The following is a 27,909-nucleotide window of genomic DNA, read 5'->3' as shown; positions in this document are numbered from 1 at the left end:
TAAAACCAAGAGAACCCTAGTTAGTAACAATTTAAATAAAGAATAAACAATATTTTGTAATTAGAAACACAGGAGAAAGAGTGCGGTAAAGGATTATGTAAAGGTTTTGAGCCTAGAAAATTGAAAAAAGAGAGTCTTGCAGTATAGTTCAAGGGGGTAATTTCCATTCTATACCTCTTGAGTTTGAGATGATAATGACAGAAGCATATCGAAGTAGAAAAGTCAAGCCAGGCCAGGCGCAGTGGCTCACGCCCGTAATCCTAGCACTCTGGGAGGCCGAGGCGGGTGGATCGCCCAAGGTCAGGAGTTCGAGACCAGCCTGAGCAAGAGCAAGACCCCCATCTCTACTAAAAATAGAAAGAAATTATATGGCCAACTAAAAATATATATAGAAAAAATTAGCCAGGCATGGTGGCGCATGCCTGTAGTCCTAGCTACTCGGGAGGCTGTGGCAGAAGAATTGCTTGAGTCCAGGAATTTGAGGTTGCTGTGAGCTAGGCAGATGCCATGGCACTGTAGCCCAGGCAACAGAGTGAGACTCTGTCTCAAAAAAAAAAAAAAAAAAGAAAAGTCAAGCCAGCCATTAGAACAACAGGCCAGGAATTTGGAAGAGAGAACAAAGCAGTTAACTATAATAACAGGCATGTATTATTAGCATTTTCTCCGTTTTACACGTAAGGAAACTGAGGAAGAGGGAGTTATACACAGTTAGTGAGTAGTAAGGATAGTATTTAAATAAATACAATCTGGTTTTGGAGTGTATACTATTAATCATATTGATATATGAGAAGCATATTTCAGACGCATGCACTTTGGGGATAGTCTTTTTAACCTACCTGTGAACACTGATAACTTCATGAGTTTGTGGATTTAGCCAAGTGCCTTGCTTACATTAGAAAAGTTGGCATATAAAAATCTTGTAAAATGCTGGATGCCTTAGTAAATGTAGGTATATAATTCTTTAATGCCACTAGGAAAATACGGTCGGTTAGAGATGTAGGTCTAATAAACAAGTTCATTTTGTTTAACTAATTACAGAAAATAAAGATGAAATTTGTGATTTTGGGAGATTATAGAACTGATCATTAATACTAAGTTCAGATCAGATAAATACAGTCCAAGTGGTTTGTAGTATCGACTGAAAAAAAGGCAATTATGTCATATTATCTAAAACTGATGATTAAAACCTTATGAATAAGAATGGTGACAAATAACCTGAAACAATTATGTACTTAATAACTTAAGTCCTCCATCCCTATTTTCTGCCCCTAGAATTATAATTGAAGATTTCTAGATTGAATCTCCAAGGTAACTGGAGAATTTTCTTAAAATTTATAGGGAAAAACTGGTCCATGTTTATTTAAATTATCATTCGTTACACATGATCTATTTTGAGGTATTATGGCACTTTCTTTTTTTTTATTTCAGCATATTATGGGGGTACAAAAGTTTAGATTACATATATTGCCCTTGTCCCCCTCCCACCCCCTGTTAGAGCTTCAAGCGTGTCCATCCCCCAGATGGTGCGCACCGCACTCATCATGTATGTATACACCCATCCCCTCCCCCCCACATCTGCCCGACACCCAATTTATGTCATTCCTAAATGTGCTCCTAGGTGATGATCGGTGAAACCAATTTGATGGTGAGTACATGTGGTGCTTGTTTTTGCATTCTTGGGATGCTTCACTTAGTAGAATGGGCTCCAGCTCCACCCAGGAAAATACAAGAGGTGCTATATCACCATTGTTTCTTATAGCTGAGTAGTACTCCATGGTATACATATACCACATTTTATTAATCCACTCCTGTATTGATGGGCACTTGGCTTGTTTCCACGTCTTTGCAATTGTGAATTGTGCTGCTACAAACTTTCCAGTCCAGATGTCTTTTTTATAGAATGTCTTTTGTTCTTTTGGGTAGATGCCCAATAATAGGATTGTTGGATCAAATGGCAGGTCTACTTGTATCTCTTTAAGGTATCTCCATAGACCCCAACGGCAATCACAGCAACAACAAAACTAAATAAATGGGACCTGATCAAATTAAAAAGCTTCTGCACAGCCAAAGAAACTGTCATGAGAGCAAACAGACAACCTACAGAATGGGAAAAAAATTTCACATGCTACACATCTGATAAAGGGCTGATAACTAGAATCTATTTAGAACTCAGGAAAATCAGCAAGAAAAAAATCAAACAACCCTATCAAAAAGTGGGCAAAGGGCATGAACAAAAACTTTTCAAAAGACAGAAGAATGGCCAACAAACATATGAAAAAATGCTCAACATCTCTAATCATCAGGGAAATGCAAATCAAAACCACAATGAGATATCACTTATCTCCAGTGAGAATGGCCTTTATCAAAAAGTCCCTAAACAATAAATGTTGGCGTGGATGCGGAGAGATAGGAACACTCATACACTGCTGGTGGGACTGCAAACTAGTACAACCTCTGTGGAAAGCAATATGGAGATACCTTAAACAGATAACAAGTAGACCTGCCATACGGCACTTTCTATCATTGTCTCACTGTCCTCCAGGCTTTTGTTCTCCATGCTTGGATTCTTTCTACTGATGTATGTATGGAGAGGAAGTGATCAGGGAAGGACCAGGGAGTTTGTACCTCACCTACAACTACTCTTCCATTCAATATTGTAATTATTATTTGTTTTCTGTTGGTCAAACAAGGAGGAGCTCCAATCTGTCCTTATTTTAAATGTGAGATTTTTACAAGCCTTGCTAAAGTCTTTTGCAGCACTAATATTCTGTGATTCTGCATTTAAAGCCAACACAATTAAAATAAATCTACTGTGTTATCAGTAAAGATATTCACATTTACTGGAGAATGTTACTGTCTTAGGAAGAAATATCATTATTTCTATGTTACTAAGAATGTGATTGGATATTAAGTTAAATGGAAGTAAGACAGGTTTATATATATTTAGCATTTGCAGATTTAAATCCAAATTCACATAAGATGCAAAGATAGGCTGTGTATGAAAAGCTCTATGTTAAAATAGAAATTATTAGGTGTCTAGAATTTGAACTGTGTGATGTGTCAATAGCAGAATTCTTTTATTGATTTTGAGAATGGTTGTTGAGGTCCAGGATTATACTTTTCTTGCATTAAAAGAATCATTAGTGACCTTGTGCCTAATGCATTGACACTTACCACTGAAGGCTTCAAGTTTTTCACTTGCTTTATTTAATTTAGCAAGTCAAGAATTCAAACATTCTATTAATATTTACTAAAAAAATCACATCTTAGAATTATTTATGAATTAAAACTTTCAATCACTCAGAGCTCATTAGTAAAAGAATTTTGCAAGGACCAATAAAAGCCTCATCTTACCTCCTTAGGCTTCAAAACCATTGAAAACAATAATTTTGAAATTAAAATGTTTCTATAGAATTGGCCACTTACCGCTTGTCCATAATTTCTATATGACACAGTTGGAAAAGAAGACAACTCAATTATTGTTAGAATTATTGAAATAATTGTGATAATAATACAGAAGATGTTTAGGATCAAAGCACTTATCATCTGAAAAGGAGACATAGGGTAAATTTATTATATTTAGAATAAACACTTTGGTTAAATAGTTTGTATTGCTGAAAAAAGTCATATAGTGAAAACTTTAATCTAGTTTCTTAAGCTTTAGAAGTGTTTGTGTGCTTGTCATTAATGTAAAATATTATTTTGGTTTACATGAAGCCCAGTTAATCTGGAAGAAACATTAAAATCATCAGCAATAAGCATCAATCTTCCACTTGGGCTCAAAAATATTATATTTTACCATTTTACGAGCCAGCTGGAAGTAAACCTCTAAGATATGATTTGAACAAAAGGTATTGCACTGCCAGGAAAAAAATAAGAAAACCTATAAGATATGATTTGAATAAAAGGAAACAAAAAAGGAAAGAAGAAGGAAAATGACTGCTTGTAGAAATATAACCAAATAGGAGTTTATAAAGTTTAATTCTGGGTTTTCTTTATCTAAGGAAATGTCTCAGAATCTTTGGACATAAGTTTTATCATGTATAAAATTATGAGATCAGACAATTTAATTTATAATATATTTTAGCTCTAAGATTCTAAAGGGTTTTTATTCCCAATATCTTTCCACCTATACCATAGATGTATCTTTATTCTAGACAAATCCCCTACTTTGTTAAAAGGTACAATTCTGTTCCCAAACTGGATAGATCAGGGAATGAAGATTTACAGCAATATAATGTCTATATATAAAGGCATTAAGTCCTATTAAAATTTTTCTAATCATACAGGTTATACAATGTTAAAAAGTAGAACACCAAACAAAACAAAAACTGTATTTAAACTAGGAAACCTTTACATGATTTTAACTAATATAGCATATTTTTCTACATCAAATTATGTGTTCTTAGATTTTCACTTAATTTTTTTTTTTTTTTTTTGAGTCTCACTCTGTTGCCTGGCTAGAGTGAGTGCCGTGGCATCAGCCTAGCTCACAGCAACCTCAAACTCCTGGACTCAAGCGATCCTACTGCCTCAGCCTCCCGAGTAGCTGGGACTACAGGCATGCGCCACCATGCCCGGCTAATTTTTTCTCTATATATTTTTAGTTGGCCATATAATTTCTTTCTATTTTTAGTAGAGACAAGGTCTTGCTCTTGCTCAGGCTGGTCTCGAACTCCTGACCTCGAGCGATCCACCCGCCTCGGCCTCCCAGAGTGCTAGGATTACAGGCGTGAGCCACCGCGCCCGGCCTGATTTTCACTTAATTCTTTCATGTATTTTACAGGTAGGTAGCTTCCTTCATTGTTTAGATAATCACTATCTTTTCATTACAACCTAATGTTTAATTTTGTGACTAGTGCTTTATAGAGATGCCCCAAACATTTAAACTTACCATGGATCGAGTTGGATGCTTTGCTGCTTTTAATGTCAAGGCTCCTGAAAAGATAGGCTGGATATAAAAACATATATTTATAAATACTCATTGATAATGCTTGCCAACTTAAAATGCATTTTTAACAATCCTAAGTCAATTATTTTTAGAATACTAAAAGTAACAAAATATAAGGAAAAAAATATAAGTAGAAGTGGTCAGGACAAGTTTCTGTCATGCAGTAATCAATTGAAAGGTAACATTAAGGTCGCCTGTGACAGAAACACATAGGGGATATAGTGGGCAGAATTCAGGTTGTGGTATATGCCAAAGATAGCCTTAGCGGTCCTGAACCAGAAACCAAGTTTGCTTATATGTATGTGAGCTACTTCATATATAACTCATTCAATTATTAATTCTTATGCTAGCCTTCCTAATGAAATGATGCTATTGATTATAATTACTGTGTACATATCTGGATGTGGAAAAAGTGGTCCCGAGTCTATTCTACATTGAGATCATACAAAATATACAGTCTCTTAGCTGATATTATAGTCATTATTAAGGTAATGGTTGCTATTCATGCCTTTGCCTTTGTTTTTTAAAAAAGAGGTTCCATTATTTCATGTCAAGGAACTTTCTGTTTTTTTTTTTTTGAGACAGAGTCTTGCTCTGCCCAGGCTAGAGTGCCGTGGCATCAGCCTAGCTCACAGCAACCTCAAACTCCTGGGCTTAGCAATCCTACTGCTTCAGCCTCCCAAACAGCTGGGACTACAGGCATGCACCACCATGTCCAGCTAATTTTTTCTATACATATTTTTAGTTGGCCAGATAATTTCTTTCTATTTTTAGTAGAGATGGAGTCTTGCTCTTGCTCAGGCTGGTCTCGAACTCCTGACCTCGAACGATCCTCCCGCCTTGGCCTCCCAGAGTGTTAGGATTACAGGCGTGAGCCACCGTGCCCGGCCAAGGAACTTTATTTCTAAGAAGTATAAAGCTTTATCCATATTATCTGAAGGTGGGCTGCACAATTCTCTTGAAATATTCCTTGTTTTATCTGTTTTAGTGGTTTTGGCAAAGAGCCAAGTCAAATACTAATTTTTAGAAAAACAGCATTCATGCTACATACCATATGTAGGAAGGCCAAACCTGAAGCTACAAACTCCTCAGGGATAATTTTAAATTTACACATTTAACACTTCATTCCATAACAAAAACTTAGATTTCTAAGGAGTTGGGCAGTGAACGTAAGAACTATCTCAGCATACAGGCCGGGTTGCAGTGGCTCATGCCTCTAATCCCAGCACTTTGGGAGGCCGAGGCAGGAGGATCACTTGAGGCCAGGAGTTCTAGACGAGCCTGAGTAACATAGCGAGACCCCATCTCTACAAAACACAAAAAAATTTGACAGGTATGGTGGTGTGGGCCTGTAGTCCCAGCTACTTGGGAGGCTGAAGCAGGAGGATGGCCTGAGCCCAGGAGTTCAAGGTTGCAGTGAACTATGATTGGGCCACTGCACTCCAGCCTGGGTGACAGAGTAAGACCCTGTTTCTAAAAAAACCCAACTATTTCAGAATATAAATAAAGTGAAAATATCTTGTGAATTTTGAACTAGAGTACTCTTCAACTAGATTATTTCTAACTAGATTACCATGTGCTTCATAAAATGGCTTCCAAGGTTTATGCCTAAATGAGAAGTTTTGCATTGGATTACATTTAACTGAAATTTTAGATAATTTATACTAAGAGTTAAATGTGCTATTTTTATAACATGAGTTGTTAAACACTAAAATAGACATGCATCATTTATCTGGATTTTATCTGAAAATTCACTATCTTTCCCTTAATTTTCCAAGGCAATGCTTTGACATTTATGAGCCAGTGCATCATTTATCATTTATCACTTATGAGCTGGCTGGTGCATCACTTATGAGCTATGCATCATTTATGAACCATGCACCATTTATTTGGATTTTATATGAAAATTTGCTTTTTTTCCCCTATTTTTTCCCAAGGCAATCCTTTGACACTTATGAGCCAGCGTATGTATAAAGTCAGGGGATTTGATTGCCTAGAGATCACTATTTCCTCTTCTGATCACTTGCCCCCCTCAAGTGGCAGCCATCTTGTCTACTACAGCCCTCATTCCATGTGTTCTAAGCATGGGTTAAGTGGTTTCCTTGCTCCTCATTGCTACTTCCAACTATTCTTTCTCCTCTAGCCTTGGATCAAATGCCATCAGGTTCGATCACCCACTATCCTTCATATATGAAGTCATCTATTGACCCCCTGGTCATTCTTCTTTCCGGATGATTTTAATTCTTATCTCTTTGACTCCCTCTCCAACACCACTTAATACTTGGTGATTTCAATATATACATATATGTATGATCCTTCTAATACTCTGGGCTTGACCTATCTTAGTTACTCACTCCCATATTCATTCTCTTGTCCTTGTTATGCATTTTAAATTTCAATTTCAAGTATCCCACCCTGACCATTACCTGCTATCTTTCTAGCTCATGCCCTTGAGTATTAAAACTCTAACAATCTTTTGAGCCAACCTAGATCTATAATCTGACACCCTGACCTCCCTGTTAATTCTTCTCTCTGGTATCAACTTAAATTCCATGGTTAACCATTATGAATACTCCCTTATATCTACTTCTCAACTCCTTTGCACCTTTCTTATTTTACTACAGTTACATGGTTAAACCAAAATCCTGACTAGATGTCATTTTCTTCCTACTGCATGCCTGCACCCATGCAGCTGAACATGGTCTGAGAAAGAAACACAGCCCCTTTCATTATATTAATACAATCATGTTCCTAAACCTCAAGTGAGTCTTTAAATGCTGTATGAAAAATCAAACTACTTTTCCATAATCCATGCACTTTCACACTTTTCCTAGATGACTATTTCATATCCTCCCCTCTCTCCTCAACCAACCAATCTACTTGCCCATCCTCACTTTCAGCTTATGATCTGGCCAATTAACTGAGATATTTGAAGCCATTGGAATAAAATTTCCACAATCTCCCATCATTTCAAAACCTGCCTTTTCTCTCTCTTACTCTGCATTTCTCTCCTGGTACCCTACCTTAACACAATTTATAATCAGGCTGGATAATCTTTTCTCGTGAGAGGCTGTCCTGTGCATTTTAGGCTATTTAGCAGCATCCTTAGCCTCTGCCCATTAGACACATATAATCAGATGTGAAATCCCAGAACATCTCCAGACATTATGAAATGTCCTTTGAGGGGCAAAATCACCTTTAGTTGAGAACCACAGACAGAGATGACCTGTCCATTTTCCTAGCTATTTGTGTACTAAAATTCATCATTTCTTGCCTACTCAAATACTTGGTTCCAATATCCTCCCCCCATTTATATCATATCATCAATTTTCTTTCTTCTGATTCAGTCCTTTCAACAAAGATATGATATTATTCATTCTAACTCACAGAAACAAACAAACCAACTCTCTTCTGTCCCAAACTTCCCTGGCTATCACCTCATTTCTCTATACCACATTATAGCAAAGTGCTTAAAGGAGATGTCTGTATTTGCTGTCTCTAACTCCTCTCTTCCTAGTATTTCTTAAACCAACTCCAGTCAGGCTTTTGCCTCACCATTCCACTGAAGATACTTAAGTTTACTATTGGCCTTGATACTGCTAAGTCCAATGGTCAATTCTTAGCCCTCCTCTTATTTGACAAAACAACAAACTATAATACCGTCGATCTTTCCCCATCTTTTAAAACAATTTCTTCGCTTCGCTTCTAAGGTGCCACACTCCCCAGGTTTTCTGCCTATTTAATGGCTGTCTAGAAACCACAGAAGAGTCCCAGTAATGATAAATTTAGAAAATAAGGATTGACTCATTGTGCAAGGAGGCTAAAGTGAAGACTATAAATATGAAAGTTAATCATGCTAAGGGATATTATAGTTAAGATTCTTTGTCTTTCACATACCTAGGGACAGTCTACCCTATGGATGTCATTGTGTACTTATTCCTGTATCCATTACATCTTGGAATAGCACTTGTAAATTAAAGGTATGTAATACTTATTTGTTGGAAAAAAGAATTTGACTTTGCATAAATTACCAACATAGGATTTAGTTACATAATTCTTCTGAAAACCTTGTTTATAAACTGTTCCCTACCTTCCACTATTGATATGAATATTACTTATTAAATCAATATGTATTTTACTCACAAAAATTCCCCATAAAGTACATCCTGTTTTGTAAGTTATAGGTTCGTATGTTCCAAAGACTCCTTTAATTTGTCCCATATACAAAACCAGTAGGAGATACCACATGAAAATTTCAAAGATGCCAATCATAATCTGGATAGTCTGTGAGAAAAGAATGCTATTAGTACTGAAATCATGTAATTTGAAACACAATTCCAGTAAGTGTTAACTTTAAGAAACATTTAAAACCTTTACAAAAGATGAAAGAAAAATAACAATGTATTTAATAAAGTATTTCCTGAATTGGTTAGTCCAGAAAGAATGCCCAAACCAGGAAAGACTGAGGTTTACCAAACGGGAACCACTCATACTTGGAGCAACAGATTTTTCAATAATAGTAGCTCTGGCCAATGCTCCCACAAAGAATTGTGGAGAAAGTTAGTTCACAGTCTGATTCTACCACTGGCTATCCTCTCCATATATCAAGTAATGGCATGAGAGGAGAATACTGAGGGTACTTGAGAGAAAAAAATGTAGTTACTAATCTACTTGGATGCAGAAAACCATATATCTAACATTTTCTTGTACATTAGTAATTTATTAAGGATGAATCACTTTTTAAATCTTATATGGGTTTATCTTTTCCTTCAAGGACTACCTGGTATGGATTTTTTCACAAGTAATCTGGTGTGAGGTATAATCTAACACAGTAAAATAAAAGATATCCAAGGTAGACTTATCTGCACTAGGTCTTCTCACTGGATAAGGGATTAGTTAGAATGGGGGGAATTATTGCTCAACCTTAATTTGTAAGAAGATAATCCCAGTAAATATGCCCCAGTAAATTTATTTCTGAATTTATATGTGAATTGATATTTCTTATATTGAATCACATTTTTAGTTACTTTAAAAATGACAGAGGATACATTATTTTTATTTTCATATAAACTTTAATAGGAAGCTATTTAATGCCTTAAGAGTTTCAGCTTTTTGTAAAGCAAGCGGTCTATGAAACATATAAATGCAATTGGCTAATTTTAAAAATACATCTTAGAGAATATTTTTAAGAAAGACCCCTTTTTAGGTAATAATTTTATGCATTTTTATAGATTTAGAATTTGAGGTTTTCCCTGCATCAAATTTGCAGGAGTGGTTATTATTTCCAGAGGTTGTTTGAATTTGATTGGGAGAAATATCCCCATTCGACTGCAAAATCCTGAAGGGCCTAGACTTTGGTTATCTTACTGTTGTATCATCAGCCTCTAATATGGTGCTTAGCACAGAGCAGGCACCTAGTAAATAATTCCTATATAAGCATATTGGTATCAAGAATAGTAATTCCACATGACTATCCAAATTGTTAAAAGGAGTGAATGGGCTTGAAAAATAGTGTCTCCTTTTATGTCACTGGCTATTGTTCTATATAAAACTATGAAATATTCAAGTAGCCAAAACTTGTAAAGAACTGTCAGTGTATGGAGAAGGACAAGATGGAGTTTCTTATTTAAAAATTGTTCCTAATCTAGAGCCAACGAATGGGTTCCAGGAAATCAGGCTCCTCCTCTCTGCTAGAAAATGGAGTGTAAAGGATTCTGAATATACATAATTCTGGGGAGGAGATTCAGGGTCTTCATTCTGTGCCAAAGTGGTCTGTGACCTGAAAGGGTTTAAGAACCTCTGCTGAGGCCGGGCGCAGTGGCTCACGCCTGTAATCCTAGCACTCTGGGAGGCCGAGGCGGGTGGATTGCTCGAGGTCAGGAGCTCGAGACCAGCCTGAGCTAGACCCCATCTCTACTAAGAATAGAGATGAAAATTATCTGGACAACTAAAAATATATGTAGAAAAAAAATTAGCTGGGCATGGTGGTGAATGCCTGTAGTCCCAGCTATTCGGGAGGTTGAGGCAGTAGGATCACTTAAGCCCAGGAGTTTGAGGTTGCTGTGAGCTAGGCTGACGCCATGGCACTCACTCTAGCCCGGGCAACAAAGTGAGACTGTATCTCAAAAAAAAAAAAAAAAAAGAACCTCTGCTGAATAGTCAGGTAGGAGACTTAAACATTTGATCCACACAGCATCCAAACTCAGAGGAAAAGTTCACATCAGTGGAAAAGTTTTCTCCTCTTTAGACATGAAAAAGCATGGTCCTCATATTGGTATTTATTTAGAGAGCTAGATAAACTGTCTATAACCTTACATGTTTATAGGAAGACACAAATTTATAATCATCCCACTGCACAGACATCAGTGTAGTAATTAAATCAGCAATAGCTCTCTCTCAAAGTTAAAACACACACACACACACACACACACACACACACACACACACACACACGCGCACACACTCTTTTTTTCCTTATTCCTTATTTGGGTTTCTCTAGTACCCTGTGTATTTTGGTTTAGTCAGTACACTTATGTCTAAGCACATATTTGTTTACGATGGAACATGTGATCAGTCAAAATTTGTAGATGCCAACAATATTAAAAACAAATAAACTTTTACCCTTTTGATTTAACTAACTCTGTCCCTCTGCAAATCCAAAATGCCCTTGTTAAAACTGGAATAGTTCATGATACTGAATTTAGTCAGTCAAAGTGAAATCTTACTTACCCCTATAACAAGAGTATCTGCTGTAGAGATTCTTGAATTCCCACATGCCATGCTACCGACATTTCCTCTAGATGATTTTGTCTTTAACCTTTGGTGTTATCTTAATTAGCAAACTTCTACAAAACAATATAAAACACATATACATGATTTTTCTCAGAAGAAAATACATAAATTTGATTCTTTCCGTAATGTTTGGCAACCACTTTCCCACCTTCAGAAGCAATAGCTTTCTTCTTTCTATGCCTTAATTCTTAGAGGCATCAGTTTACATTCACCTGTTGTGAATAACAGCCTAACTTGAAAAGCCTCTCTCTATGACTAAAAAATAATTGGTATGTTACAGATACCATCTCTGAGTAGTAAACAGTAGTAAACAGAACACCTGGGGAATAGTATTAGAGAATTTTCGGTGAAGCTTTCAACAATTTATTTGCAATTCATAATCAATTCAATGGAATTCATAATGCCATATTTCCATTTTCAAAACCAACTTCCTGTACTTAAATTCACCAAAAATGTGGGTTTGTGAGTTTTTTTTTCTGACACACACCTGCTATCTACTTCTTCTTTCTATATGAAAAAACACTTTTCTTAGACAACTTATCAAAGTTTCTTGTGAAATCCTAAGGGCACCTCTTGTTTTTTTTTTTTTTTTTACCCTTTTGATTTAACCAAATCTACTCCTCTCCAGATCCAAACTATCTGCATTTCTCCCTGGTGTTTAGATCACCTTCATATTTATTTTAAGATAAAAACTTGGCTAATAATTATATCCCCTTGTGGATTGTATCTCTTTGTAGACCTGAAATTCTACATTTGCTAGTTATGTCAATAACATGAGTCAGGACACCTGACTGATGATCTTAAAATCTGAGGCTTGATCTTTTCCGAAAGGAGGAAGTTTGACTAAATGACCTCTCATTCCCTGCACCCTTGAAATCTCATGATTTGATTATTTGAATGAGTCTTTGGTTTCTAAAATTTGTTTTATCAATGTCTCTTAATTCCATAAAGCATAGGGACATAAAAAGCTAGAAAACAACACAAGAGTTAGTGATAGCAAAAGAGAGAAAACAACGTTAGTAACTGAAGTAAGCTTTACCAATTCTAACATCATCTTTGAGAAATAACAGAGGAGGCATTTAGAACTATAGACAACCAAGATCAATCACTCTGTTATGATTAAATAAAAAGCCATACAATTATAAAATTCATATAGAGTAATGAGGAAAAGCCATACATAGATTGCTATTATTTGTCACCTTTCATAAAACAGGAAAATAAGCCCTTTTGTGGATACTGTCTGCTCTCTGTTTCCAGGAATTCAACCAATTGCAGACTGAAAACACACACACAATATGGCAAAAATTATACTAATAAAATAAACAATAAAACAACTATTTACATAGCATGTACATTGTGTTAGGTATTATAAGTAATCTAGAGATGATTTAGAGTATATGGGAAGATGTGTGTAGGTTACATGCAAATCTTATGCCATTTTATATCAGGGACTTAAGTATCCTTGGATCTTGGTATCCATGGGGTTCTGGAACCAATCCCCAGCAGATATGAAGGGACAACTGTGTAGAAAAGTTCTTTTCACATTTGTAGCTATCATGAAGTGACTTGGGAAGTAGAATATTTAGCATAACTATTATTTCTATCAGGCTCACCAAAACCACCCCAGGTGAAGTATTCATAAAAAATGCTAATCAGAAAGAGAAAGGGAGGGTGTGTTTAAAATCCTCAGCTTAATTGATGGAAGAAACGAAGAAATACTTCAACATATTCCTGGAATAACTGATGGTTGGAATTCTTTTTTAAAAATATCCTACATTTGGCTACTTTATATCCAGTTAAGCATCCTGCTTTTTGTAAAAATCAATCAATAAATAGAAGTAATCATTTATTTGTTTTTCTTTCCTTTTTTTTTGGTTTGTTTTTATTTTCTGAGGTGATCCCATCACTAATCCAAAAGCAGCTGCAGGACGAGTCCCCTAGACCTTATTCCCAAGCCCAGTTATTCCCTAAACTTTACACAGAAATTCTCTGTCACAGAAAACTCGTGTCTAGAAACCACTTTTCTATCTTTAGCGTCTTCAGCAGGGATGCAACCCCCTCCCTGTCTTCAGAGTACAGTCCAAATTCTTTAGTAGGGCATTTAAGGCCCTTTCTGAACTGCTCGCTGCGCTCGTTCTCAACTTCATCCTGGACACTCTTCGGTTTGGGGACGCCTGCCGTGACTCATCAGACTGGCGGATACCCCACTCCTTGTTCCCCTAACATCTTGCGCATAATTCCTATCACAATGTATTCTAACTTTTGATTTTCAGGACTGGCTCTCAAGCCAATGTTAGTTACCAGAAGTCAAGGAATTCATTTCCGTACGTCCAGGGCCAATCCTGGGCTGGGGCGTACAGACTCGGCATTTGATGAAATCAAGGATGGGAAGATGGGTTCCGGCGGGTGCGACCCGGACCCTGCCACGGGAGGGACGAGTGAAAGAACAGGGCGGGCGGGGGACGGGGCCCCATATTCGGTCTCCACGCCCCTGTATGACTTTTGAAGAAATCACTTAAGTAAAGCGACATCATTACCCTGCATTTTACTTGCTCAAGGTCCCAAGGATCGAGTTCTGCCCTTTCAGGTCCAGGCCTAGGCTAAGGGGGTCCCCCGCGTGGGCAAGTCACCCTGCCACGGGGACAAGCACCCAGCCTAGATCTTCACGCCAGATCTCTCGACCCTGCAGAGCGACCATCACAGACGAAGCCCGGACCCCAGCGCCCAGCCGGGCCTCAGGCTCTGGGGGCGGGGACGCTCTCCAACGGCAGCGGCGCCCTCCTGGTGCGCCTGCGCGCCCGCTCAGGGCGGGGCTGCGGGAGAGCGTACGCGCAGACTCAATAGGGCTCCGCCAGCCACCTGGTCGGACTGCTTTTGGGTGTCTCTAGAAACGGCTTTTCTAAACCTAGTCTCTGAGAGTGCCCTTATAGGTGCGTTTCTTATACACGCGCCCAGAGTGTGCAGAGTGACTAGCATCACTGATGAAAAGTCAGTATTTCACCTTTTCTGACCACAAAGAAAAATTTGGGCCACACGTGCACTTTAGATGGTCTGAATATTTGAAAAGGGCGGATAGCTGAGTCAATGGCTCACTTTTTTCCCCCTTTAAACGTAAGTAACAAAAGAAGGAAATTCTTTGGCTTGTAATTGGTTAAAGACGTGAAGCTTTGTCTAAAGGTTTGGAATGTTTTAACATAGTTGCTGTTTATCAGAGATAAGCCACAGACATAGATTTGTTGTGTAAATTGAGGGCCTGTAGGTTTGTCTTGCATACCCTTAGGCTTGTTAATGGGTTACAAAGGATGACTCCAAGAAGGGAGGGGGGCATGATGAGGCATGTCTGACCTCCCTCCTCCTGGCAGGCAATTTAGTTTTAGGATATTCCTTTGGCCACAAGGGGGTCCATTCAGTCAGCCGGTGTGGGGGTGAGCCTTAAAATTTTATTTTAGTTCACACTGAAGTGTTAAAGTATCTGGAGAGCAGATATGTCATGAATATCATGAATGTCATGAATACTCATTTATTCCTGTAAAATTTAAATTGCCATTGTGGAAAGGTTAAAATTCTGTAAATACTTAGTGAATGATTGCTAGTGAGTAAAACATCGAGAAAACAAAAGTGATTTTCCTTTAAAAAATAAGGAAATGTTATAGTGCATCCATCACCTTTATTTGCAAAAGCTAAATTATGAGTGTGTCTTAAAGCCACCAAGAGTTTTTATAATTTTTTTAGAGCCTGAAAAATCAACTATAAACTGAGCAACTTTATTTTTAGCCTCACAGCTAGCTTCCTTATTTTGGGACACCAAAGTCCCTTCAAATAAAAGAAAACAAATGCCCAGGCTCTTTTAAAGTCTTTACGTTTTGTATTGGTCAGTATATCATTAAGGGTATTAGTTTTATTCGTAAGTAATACAGCACTTCAGTTTCTAACATTAGTCTTCTTTTTGATTTACTTGCTAGCAGAGAGGGCTCTGACAGTATTAAGCATTCTGTGTGCTATAGAAAGAGGAACTCACTGAGTGTGTTTTCAACCTCAAGTTTATAGATTTAGGAGAAGAATAGTAGAAAGAGCCAGTTGTGATGAGATGGACCCTTATTGTAACTTGCTGCCAAGACTGGTTGATTGTGAAAGAAGTGATGTATCTTTTCATTTAAGATATAGTTAACAGTCTCTGGAGATTATCTTGGATTTGACATTTTCTTGAACAGGAACCAGATTCAGTATACGGTATGAACATAGGCAAGAATAGAAGTGTTAGCCAAACTATGAGACAGTCACAGATCCTTGGCACTTCTTCATTACTCTGATAATATCACAGATCAGTAAACCAATGTTAATTTTTCTCTAATGCCTACAACCTGGATTTGGAAATTCAGAATTCACTTGATTTTCATTTTTTTTCTTTGGTTGTTAAAAATTCTGTAGCTTCCAACAAAGAAAAGGCAACCAATCATGGTTTGACATCCAATATGACTTACTTTTTAATCTTTGTCATCTTAAATATTTCTCCATGTTCTTAATTTCCCTTGAATTGGTTCCCAGAATACAAAAGATGTTAAGAGAAAATGTGCTGGAACCACTGTGCTTCATATAATATTGTTAAAACCATTGGTGGCGTCATTAAGAGGACCTTGTTGACTGTAAGCTCTGATAAAATAACTTGTCCAAATTGCTATAAGGAATTTGCTTTTACACAGGAGAAGAAAATTGTTTCCTCTGTGTAAACACCAGGATGTTCTAACAAGAAAAATGGAAATAAATCTGTGTGGACTGTGGAAACTAAGCAATGGAGTTCATTGTAGAAATGCAATATATATATATGTATATATATAAAGTATAATCTATATGTATATATGTATACACATAGAGGTATGCATATATACATATGCAGTGGATTTCAGTTCTCACATAGTTACCATATCCCTTAAATACTATCCTTTAATAAAATGCTAATTAATAATTTAAAATTCTTTCTTTTTTTTTTGCATTTACTCTACCAAGGTGGTATGTTCAGTGTCTTACATTGCTTATTTTATTTAAACCTCACAACACTGCTATGATTGTTATTTTCATTTTAGCAGATGAGAATTCGGAGGCTTAAGGAAATTAAGGGTCTTGTTCATGGTCACATAGCTTATGAATGTTAGAGTTGAGATTCTAACTCCAGTAATGTAAATGTAGTTCCAGAATCTGTACCCTGTCCCCCCATTTTTTTTCCTCTAAGCCTCCTTCAGGAAGGGCTCTGCTTTGTGACTGTCCTGGAATTGCATAAAAAATACTGTTAAAGAAATCCCAAGGTCTAGGGATGGTTCTCAGCTCCAGTTCTGGCTGTGTGTACTCCACCGTACTACTCTTTGACTTCATTTCTCATCTGTAAAATTAGAGACTTTAGCTAGACATTGTAGCATTGTTTGAAGTGACATTGGTCTACAAGTCCATACTATATTCACAAGTGTTACTAAATGCTTGGGAGAGTAGGAAGAGTTGTGAAACATAAAGTCAAATTGTGAATAAGGCTTAAACTGGGTAGAGACCCCCTCGGATCATGTGTGGAGAAAGAGATTGAATGATGCCCCTTAAGCACTGCTGAGCTGGTAGAATTGAGTAAACAGCTATTGGTTTTAAGAGTGAAGCCAGGTAACTGAGGTGTGGAGATGAGGGAAGTTAGGAAAGAAGAGCAAACAGTTAAACGTTATAAACTGCGTTAGAGAGAATAGCCTGGAGAGAGGGTGACTTTGTTTTAAATGCAAAATGAAGGCAGAAGGGCAAAAATCAGCCAGTTTTCAAAAAACACTGATACATATATATACAAGTCCTCTCCAACCTGTGGGAATTAGAGGACACATTGGCTGTATGGCTAGATTTGCCTGGTTTGCATTCATATTTGCTAAAGAATGACCTGAGTTCTCTGCAACCATCCCCGCAAAACCAAGCATTTCTGAGAGTTCCCCAGAATTTTCTTGTGTTCCGCAGCAGGCCTCTGCTGAGCTTTTGCTGTCAGTGGGGCAGATACTTTGTATCTGTTTCATAGTCTTCTCAGACTGTGCTGCAGTTTCTCCAGAACAAGGCTGCCTTGCCCCAGGTGCTTCTCCCAGGGACTCCCAAGCTCCAGAGCTCTGAAGGTATTCAAACACTTGCACTTGCTTCAGTCTTTCTTATGGAGCACAAATGCACAAATGAGGAGCACACCCCTCTCTCCAGAGGCATCAGGCTTGGTCACTGAGACTAGTCAGGCAACTGGACTCCATTTCCTGGTCTGTTAGCTTCAACTTCAGATACCTGAACTCAAAATTTCCACAGGATCTTTTCTGTGATCACTTCTGTAAATAGATGCTTAGGGACCCTCTGCACCGTATTCCTGGTCATGCAGAATCAGTTGGCCAGCACCTATTCCATGGGACAATTGTGATTGATTGATTGATTATTAAAGGGGTATGACAACTGCAAACTTGCTCTGGGAAAGAGAGCTTTCAGAAATGTTGTGTTGGCCAGGAATGAATCAATGATATGTACATACCTAAGATACACTGATGGATCCTGGAGAGATAACTAACTCTTGAACCCATACATTCCATGGTGAATTATTGACCACCTCTAAAGCCTTAGAATTTAGAATTAGGAGACACTGTAGAATCCTAGAGATCTAATACTCACCTGTGTTCTTCTGAGGAGGGAAGAGACTAAGTATAGAATGCACTTGGGTTTTGTGTGTGTGTGTGTGTGTGTGTGTGTGCACAAGCGCGAGTGTGTGTAGCTTAAGTCAATATTTCTTAGGCAAAGTCTTTGTACTCAAATCCATCATTAATTACTTGTGCGTGAAAACATATGTGCATTGGTATTTAGATAATTCCCACTCCATTCCGTTTTATATTATCCCAAATGAAAAATTTTATGCAATAGCTTAGCATGGTGTTTGGCCACAAAGTAGTAGTGTAATACTTTTCTTTTAAGCAAATAAGTAAATGAGCACTTTTTTAGATTTACAGAATGAAAATACCATAAGGACTTTAAACAGTAACACATTAGTAGTAGCCATTTGACCCGTAAGCTAGAATATAATATTTCTACTCCAGTCACCTTTTTATGTCTCAGAATACAGGTATATTTTTAGAAAGCTTAGAAGACTTAAACTTTTTTTTTATTTCAGCTTATTATGGGGGTACAAATGTTTAGGTTACGTATATTGCCCTTGGCCGCCCGCCCTCCCCCCGTCAGAGCTTCAGGCGTGTCCATCCCCTAGACGGTGCGCATCACATTCATTATATATGTATATACTCATCCCCTCCTCCCCCCTCCCATCTGCCCGATGCCCGATAAATGTTATTCCTATATGTGCACTTATGTGTTGATCAGTGAAACCAATTGGATAGTGAGTACATGTGATGCTTATTTTTCCATTCTTGGGATACTTCACTTAGTAAAATGGGTTCCAGCTCTATCCAGGAAAATACAAGAGGTGCTATATCACCATTGTTTCTTATAGCTGAATAGTACTCCATGGTATACATATATACCACATTTTATTAATCCACTCATGTATTGATGGGCACTTGGGTTGTTTCCACATCTTTGCAATTGTGAATTGTGTTGCTGTAAACATTCAAGTGCAGATGTCTTTTTTATAGAATGAGAAAACTTAAACTTTAAAATCAAACTTATTTGATTTTATTTTTCACAGGAAGTCTAACACTGAGATCATATAAGCTTCCAAGGAACAGAATTTTTGACTGTTTTTCTCAAGCACACATAACACTGTCCTGTGCAGAGCAGGCACTCAATAAATATTTGTTGAATGCATGAATGAATAGCATTCCTAGTTGAATAAAAACATGATTGCATTGGTCCAAATGAATCCATTATGTAAGAATTTTATGCTTGCAGTATTGTTTAAATGGCTAAAATATTTTTCATACTCTAAAGAGCCTCAAATAAAAATTTTAGATGGTTGTAACCCAACTCTCTTAGCATCATTTGACTATCCAGTAGAAAGAGAAGTTAGGGTGGGAAGTAATTGATACTCTAGATAGTTAGGGGCTCCTAGGTGGGATTAAAAGGTAACAGTAACTTTCAGGAAGCAAAATTGAAAGTAGCCAGTTGACCCTTGAACAACGTAGGGTTAAAGGCACCACACCCCTAACCCTGGATGTAATCAAATTAGATACCTATTAGATATTAATAGATACTTTCTCTGGATCCATATGTGAGCGGCCAACTCCTGCTGGAACAATCTGTTCATACTATAAATTTGTTATCGCCCCCTCAAAGTGCCCTCAGTGCAGCCTGACAGTCTTTCTCTGTTTCTCTGATAAGTTTATTCTTCCTTTCCATGACTTTTCCCACATTTCCCATTCTGTTCAATAGTCCAGCTCTACCCATTCCCCCCATCGTGGGCATGACCTCACTGCTGCTTTGGCAGGATCACAGGAGCTATCATATTGGACCCTTTGTAAGAACTCACTTCCATTATTGCAAACCCATGGGTATCTGCAACAATTACTCTTACTTTCTTTCTGTCATGTAGAGAAAGTGGCCTTCTTCATGACTTAGGCCATGTCTTCCATCTGTACTTTTGATCTCTTGCAAATTATACTGTTGTTCATCCCTCCTCTCTTACTTGGGTTGTTCTCATTGCCTTTTAAACATGTAGGTATTTCAAAAATAAAAGGCCAAAACTCAAATCAAACCCCTCAAGGCACTATCCTTGTCCTGCTATTGTACCATTGCAAATGAGTTTAATGTATATGGAAATACTCTGTACCTTAATGTCATCAAACATCTTGTCTCTTGAATATCTACAAAGTTTTGCCCTACAATCAAAATGAAACCAAAATGAATTAAAAAAAAATACTAGAAACAACTTATGTTCCTAATGACATTTTATTGAGGAAAAGGTAATTTGAACAGGTAAATTTCTAACTTTAAGGGAGTCGTAAAGTCATTTTTTCAGTCCTCTGATCCTTCACTTTTGCCAGTGTGTAGTAGTGGTATGTAGGGAGACACAGTGACAGGGAGACAGAGTTATCATTAGGGACCAACCTAAGAATGGATCTCATCAAGGACAACAAAAACCATCTTCTTAAGTTTCTGCAGAGTGGTTTTACCCATGAGTGCCCCTTTTTCTTTTAATACCTAGGGACATAAGCTGGGTAGCCATTGTATCCGGGAGGAGCGGAGGAAGACTCTGGTGGCAAGGGGTTGTTTGCATACACAGTTGGAGCCGGAATAACCAGGATGGCCTGAAAAGAATGAATAAAAACAAGAAATATTGTTACTACAACACTAATGAGGTTCCATTGGTCCCATCAGAGTCAAGGACAAAGACCACTCTGGTAAGCCTATAGTGGGGATATAGCAGACACAGTCTGTATTTTCAAGCACGTATTCAGATTATTTTACAGAGAAGAGACCCAACTCACCCTACTGGTGTTGGAGATTATTTGCTGGGCAAAATGGGCGGTGGCACAAGCTATGCTGAACTCCAGGAGAGAGAAGATCAGCAACATGGCTGAAATGCCTACTCCAGAAAGCTGAAACCAGAAATAAACACAGTGAAATCTGGGCAAATCAGAAGGGCCTCACATAGGCTTCAAAAAGTTATTGACTCATCAAATGTGCTATTGTTCATACTCAACTTGTTCCATGATTACTCCTCCATTATCTTCAAATGATTATCACAAGGGAACATGAATTTATTCTGGATTTTTTAGAAATACCAGAAGACTTTCCTTTTGGCAAGTAGACTATTTCACTTAGAAATATTGGAAAGGTGGTAGATTTTTTTCCTCTCTAATGGCTTCCTTGTCTTTCTTAAAATGTTACCCACTCATTGAAAAAAAAAATCGTGCACTATAGAAAACAACTAATCATTCCAAATGCCAAAATTAACATTTGATGACCATTATACTGATCTCTATGTATAGACAAAAAGGCAGATAGAAGAACCAGATACATGGAAAGATAGCACAAGAGAGGACAAGAAAAGACAGTAAGAGAGAAACATTCGCCAACAATGGAATCATGTTATTCTCATTTTAAAATAAAAGTATTAAGTTTACTTGAACCCTGTACTGCCTCCTATTTGACTGAATATAGTGTAGGCGAATTTTCCTTGGTTCACACTTCCGCTGGGTCCAATTTGTCTTCCTTGTTTCCGTCCACAACTGGAGCGCTAAATATTGTTTCACGTCCACTTTTCTGAATGTTAATCATGCAGCTGTTGCAGGGAGAGAGATAGCTAAGCGAGCACTAAGCACAGTTCTTGCTGGTGAACATGAATTTTGCTTTCTGTTTCTTCTGAGAGTCTGCTAAATGCCTGATCCCAAGGCCTGCTACATGGCTGGGGGCAGATTCTATTCCTGTGGATTTCTCCTCATTCCCTCATGTTAGCCAAGTGCAGTGGAAGAGGATGCCCTTTGCTACTTCTCTTGAGGTCGTGGGTGCTGCACACAGGCTTCTTCCATGCAGGGTTTGCTTTCTCCTTTCTCAGAATTGACTGCTCTCCACCTCAGTCTTCTTAGCTCCACATTGGAGAGTGTTAGTGAGATTTCTCTGTATTTTTTGGCTTCCCTTGTTTCCTCAGTCTTGTTTCTGGGGAAAGGAGAGCTAGGGCTAGGAGCCTTTTCCTTCTGCCACCTTGAGTCATATTGGAGTGATTTGTTTGTCTACTTGGATGCCAGTATAAAATCTGTTTTTTGAATAATTTTTGTTCTTTTGTTTGCTGTTTTAAAGGATGGGTTCTGTGTTCTTGCTTCACTCTGCTTTATTCACCAAGAGGCCCTCTAACCTATTCTTGCCTCCTCATCCGCTTTTCTTTACACCGCAAAAAGAATGGTCCTTTCAAAACCCACACGTGATCATTCCTGTTCCATGCTTAAAACTCTTCTGTGTCTCTAACAAAGAACAATCTCAGAGCCTGGTGGAAAAGGGGGCTGCCAGCTACTTCAAACTATTGACATCTCAAAGAACAGACTCCTAGTTCAGGTCATACCAGTGATTGGAATCAGGATTCCAGGACCCTTTAGCTGAGAAGCAAATGGCTTTTTAAGATGGCTACTTTGAGATCCAGTGAAATGGAATTACTTACACAGCACTGAATGAACTGTAAAGGGCAAGATTATTGTGGTTATTTGTTCAAAATAGTGTTGATACTGTCTTAATGTTTTACTTTCTAGATATAAAAGGGAGTCATTCTAGTTCTTTCTTAAGATATATGTAGCCCATAGCAATTTAATAAACTCTACTTTTTTAAACTTAAAAAAACCTCAAAAAACCAAAGTGCTCCCCAAACCAAAAAAACCAAACAAACAAACAAAAAATCCCCTCTTCTGTGGCTTTCTATTGCTCTCAGAATAAAGACAAAAATCCCTAACATGGCCACGGGGCAGGATGAACCCTCCATTCCAACCTCATTTTATACCATGTTCCTCCATTCTTTGTAGACCACCCATTTCCTCCTAAGGTCAGAGTCCGTGCTTGGCCTACGTAATGCTAACAAATAGATGATTCTGTGATGAGCACATTCAGAGGCATGTGCTTCACTTTGTGTTTGCTTCATTCTTTGGGTCTCTCTAGTAAACACTGGATTTACTAGGTACTTGCACTACCATTTTCCTCTCACCTCACTCTTACCTAAAATAAAAAAGCCACTCAATAACTTGACTATTTTATTTATACATAATTTCAAAAATCTTTGGAAAATATTTTTTTGGGCAATTTTAGGAGTCTTGGAGGTTTATCTAAACCCTTCCTCATTGTTTATGTGATGAATAGTGAGGTGGACCAAGGAGGGATGCCCTTTCTGCCTAGTCTATCTGTAGGGGTACCTCTCCCACTTTGCTCAATAGTCCTAGAGACCATATGACTAGCAGTAGAGCTGGAACAGAAAACGATTTTCCACTAGAGCTGGTGTACAGTAATAAAAGACAAAAAAAATAGATCACTCTATGGGAGTGGAAAGAGAGTAGGCATGTGGTAGATTATGGGATACTTACCACTGCCCAATAGCTTTGTTCACTTAGAATACCGTTGATGCTCAAATCCACCAGCAACGTAATCACTCCAAGAAGGGCAAAGATACAACTAACAATATTCATTCCCAGGCTGCCTTTTATCTGGTGGAGATGACAAGAAAAATAAATTATACATAGGATCCTTGAAATTAAATGGAATAAGAGTCAATCAGATTTAATGGTTCTTAATCTTGGAAATCTTGAAACAATCTTTTTGAGTTGAAATGATGTTGTTTTCTGCCCTTCTGGGTAGTTACTATAAACATTACTCTGTGTGCAGTCTAGATGTAGGGTACTTGTAAAAAGCTGTACAAAAATGTAAAGCAGGAGCTCATCTATTCTATTTGTCTAAAAGCCTCACGCACAATGACAACTACGTTTTTTTTTATAAAAACAATAGAAGAACAAATATAATTTTAATGAGCATTTTTCTGTAACAGGCACGGTGTTAAATTATTTAAATACATTATCTCATTTAACTCTTACAGCCATTGTATGAGGTAGTACTATAGCATCTGATTTTAAAGATAGGAAAATATATAGACATAACAGTTTTGCTAATAAATTTAGGAATTAATGAACACCCTCAAGTCTCTCAAAGGACTAGGTAAAGAACCCCAAATTTAGAAGGAGAAACTCTTTAGGCATTTGTGGGTAGAGGTGTGGGTGAGTACCTCAGTTTCTACAATAAGATTTTGATATACAGCAGAATAATTGTGAAACCAAGTCCTCAGCTGACTTGCTACAGGTAGCAGAGTTAAAGTTCTTTAGGATGTGCTACTGAGTCAACATGCCTTCAGGTCTCCTGAAGCCCTCTAAAAAGATCTTAGAAAAATTGCCTTAAGTAAGTTTCAGTGCTTTTCTTCTCCAAAAGGACAGAGTCTGTGCTTGGACAATCTTGCTTAGAGGGAAGGACCCATAAAGGATGCAGAAAAAGGGTGTTTTATTTATTGTTATTGAATTACAACAGGATTTGGTTAATAAGGATTAGGCTGATTTTATTTTAATTTAATTTAATTACTTTGTTTTTTTGGTTTTTTTTTTTTTTTTTTTTGAGACAGAGTGACGCTTTGTTGCCCTGGCTAGAGTGAGCGCCATGGCGTCAGCCTAGCTCACAGCAACCTCAAACTCCTGGGCTTAAGCGATCCTACTGCCTCAGCCTCCTGAGTAGCTGGGACTACAGGCATGCGCCACCATGCCCGGCTAATTTTTTCTATATATATTTTAGTTGGCCAGATAATTTCTTTCTATTTTTAGTAGAGACGGGGGTCTCGCTCTTGCTCAGGCTGGTCTCGAACTCCTGACCTCGAGCGATCCACCCGCCTGGGCCTCCCAGAGTGCTAGGATTACAGGTGTGAGCCACTGCGCCCGGCCTTTGTTTTTGTTTTGTCTAGAAGAACATGAGCCACACAATTCTATGTTCCTGTTTCCCCATTCTTTCTTCTTCTGTTGGATTACATGTAATCTTCGGAACACCTCGGCTCTAGTTGGCTCTAGTTCTCGGCAAATCATTTTCTTCCTTGTGGTGTAGACCAGGAAATTGGAATAGGTGGGGTGCTATGACTAAGAGAATTGAAAGCCTTGTCTCAGTGATTGTTTTTATAAACTCTTCTTATGGAATAAACTAGATGCTTTTAATGGTGATTTAAAGAATTGTAAAACAGTCTACGGCCATACCACCCTGAATATACCCGATCTGGTCTGATCTCAGAAGCTAAGCAGGGTTGGGCCTGGTTAGTACTTGGATGGGAGAATTGTAAAACAAAAACCCAATCTGAATAAGAACAGGAGACATGTACAAACGAAAAATAAAAATACAAGGCAGAGCTGAGAAATGGCAAAGAAACAGTACAGATTTTGTTACTGAAGTGGCAAGTAGGTGTGTCCTGGCTCCTGGATTCTTCTTTGCACTTCCCCTAATGTGACTCGAATGAACTAAGGAGCTTTTAGGTTAAATCTTTTTTTTTTTTTTTTTTTTTTTTGAGACAGAGTCTCACTTTGTTGCCCGGGCTAGAGTGAGTGCCGTGGCATCAGCCTAGCTCACAGCAACCTCAGACTCCTGGGCTTAAGCGATCCTACTGCCTCAGCCTCCCGAGTAGCTGGGACTACAGGCATGAGCCACCATGCCCGGCTAATTTTTTTTTTTGTATATATATTTTTAGTTGGCCAGATAATTTCTTTCTATTTTTAGTAGAGACGGGGTCTCACTCTTGCTCAGGCTGGTCTCGAACTCCTGACCTCGAGCGATCCACCCGCCTCGGCCTCCCAGAGCTAGGATTACAGGCGTGAGCCACCGCGCCCGGCCTAAATCTTTATCTTTACTCCTTCCCACCCTTGTGAGTTCAAGTGTTAGGACGTGAGCACTGCCATTTCTTGAGTGGTACATTGTGTGGACCATTCCCCCATTCCAACACACAGACCATGAGGGCAACACATGTTTTGGGAAATGTGCTCCCATTCCCATTTTCTAAATCTGCCTTTTCAATTTTCCTCCCCAATAAATTAAACTAATTTTTAAAGGGGTTTAAAAAGTAGAAACATTTTAACTTACCAGACAAAGGGAAAAGTCCTTGGTTGCAGATACAGACAGAGAGCCAGAAATAATGAACTGTAGAAACAGACAAATTTGTGAAATGCTGGGTTCACTGGTTGTACCTCGGAACTCCTCTTTATCTGAAAATTTGGTCTATTTATATTTATCTAGTTTCCCTCTTAAAATTTCCTCTTGTGCTTCTCAATATTCTGGAGTAACTCTCAGGAATATGTCCTTGACTTCTTTTTTTTTAATTTTTTCTCCTTAATTTCTTGCATATAAAGAACTCCTCATGTAAGCTTTCCTTGTTCTGATGATTCCTGAGCTTGCTGCTCAATCTCTTCTTGTTTATCAATTACATATTGTCAGTCATGTTTCCAGTTACCTCCTTTGCCACTCTCCAGCCAACACATACATTTCCATCTAAAATGTAATGGGAAACTAACATTTTGGCTTGCTAATTACTTGATCAGAGTAAACTTTAGGGTATAGGCTTAAGCTCTGAGTTAAAATGGGGAGTAAGTTTCCCCTATTTTATACTCTGATTGGGTATATTTATTTCTCTAAATTCTCTAGCCCTCAGATGCAGAGATGAGTTGTAACTAGACTGGAGATACCTATGCTTTGTGATCTGAGAAGGAGAGGTGTTCTAGCAATCTACTCACGCTGAGGCCACCCCAGAATGGATATCCACCAATAAAAGTAGTAGAGGCAAAACCGTAATAGTGTCCATCTGAGTAGCTTAGTAAACCCAAAATAATTCCAAAACCAATGTGCATCAATCCAATCACGATCTGGATTGCCTGAAAAAAGAAAACAGCCATTTTAAAATGATTTCTTCACTTTCAGGCCTATGAAACTTTACTATCATTGCTGTTCCTGCTTATTTATTGTCAACTTTGCCAAGATCCATGGGTGTCATTTGGGCATGCATTGGAAGCAGGCGGTGGGCTGTGGGATTTTGACATGCACTAGAATAACGGGGGCAGGAGGGGGGAGGCACTAGGACCTCAGCATAAGGTCTTGTTTGAGATATTTGGGGAGACTAGCTGGGGTGGCCCAAGGAGAGCTCTTCTGAAAGTGCAACTGCTTAAACATGCATTAGAATTTCCTGAGAGCCTCTAAAAGACTGTTAGAAAGAAAAAACACTCTGTGACTTCAGTGGGTGTCTAGTTCAAATCAATCAATTCCCTGCTTGGGTAATACTAGTTATGGGTAAAGGAATCAGTGAAGATAAAACCATCTACTGGGCATTAATTATGTACTTGTTGATGTTCTAAATATATTTATTGTTTCATGTAATCCTCCCCCAAACTGGATGGAGACACAGAGACATACAGAAATTAGGTGTTCAACGTCCCAACTACTAAGGGGAAGATCTCGGAATTCAGTGGAGCAAATTGACTCCAGAGCTCACATCTGCCTGGAGAGTACACAGCTCTTCAGTACTGCCTTCTCTCAGGCTCAGCTCAGCTCCGCCTCTTCCATGAAGTCTTCCTGATTACACCAGTCAAATTACCCTATCTTTTTTCTTTTTTTTTTTTTATTTCAGCAATTACGGGGATACAAATGTTTAGGTTACATATATTGCCTTTGCCTCACCTGAGTCAGAGCTTCAAGTG

At 38.1% G+C, this 27,909-nt stretch overlaps 1 protein-coding gene across 3 annotated transcripts in view; it reads right to left on the bottom strand.

Annotated features, from left to right (window-relative positions):
• MS4A13 (membrane spanning 4-domains A13) overlaps positions 1–14,515 on the bottom strand; it is a 37,175-nt gene extending 22,660 nt beyond the window's left edge. For all 3 annotated transcript variants that reach the window (XR_006736512.1, XM_045558172.1, XM_045558173.1), the window contains exons 1-4: positions 14,281–14,515; positions 11,681–11,796; positions 9,095–9,235; positions 4,895–4,951 (exon numbers count right to left, since the gene is read on the bottom strand). Coding sequence is in view for 2 of the 3 variants with exons in the window: in XM_045558172.1 (XP_045414128.1) it covers positions 4,895–4,951; positions 9,095–9,235; positions 11,681–11,731 (249 nt within the window). In the remaining variant the exon portion in view is untranslated. The remainder of the gene's footprint in view (positions 1–4,894; positions 4,952–9,094; positions 9,236–11,680; positions 11,797–14,280) is intronic.
• Between the last annotated feature and the right edge of the window lie 13,394 nt (positions 14,516–27,909).

This window comes from Lemur catta, chromosome 7 (assembly GCF_020740605.2).
Source record: "Lemur catta isolate mLemCat1 chromosome 7, mLemCat1.pri, whole genome shotgun sequence".
Classification (NCBI taxonomy): domain Eukaryota; kingdom Metazoa; phylum Chordata; class Mammalia; order Primates; family Lemuridae; genus Lemur; species Lemur catta.
This window is presented reverse-complemented; position numbering and strand designations above follow the sequence as displayed.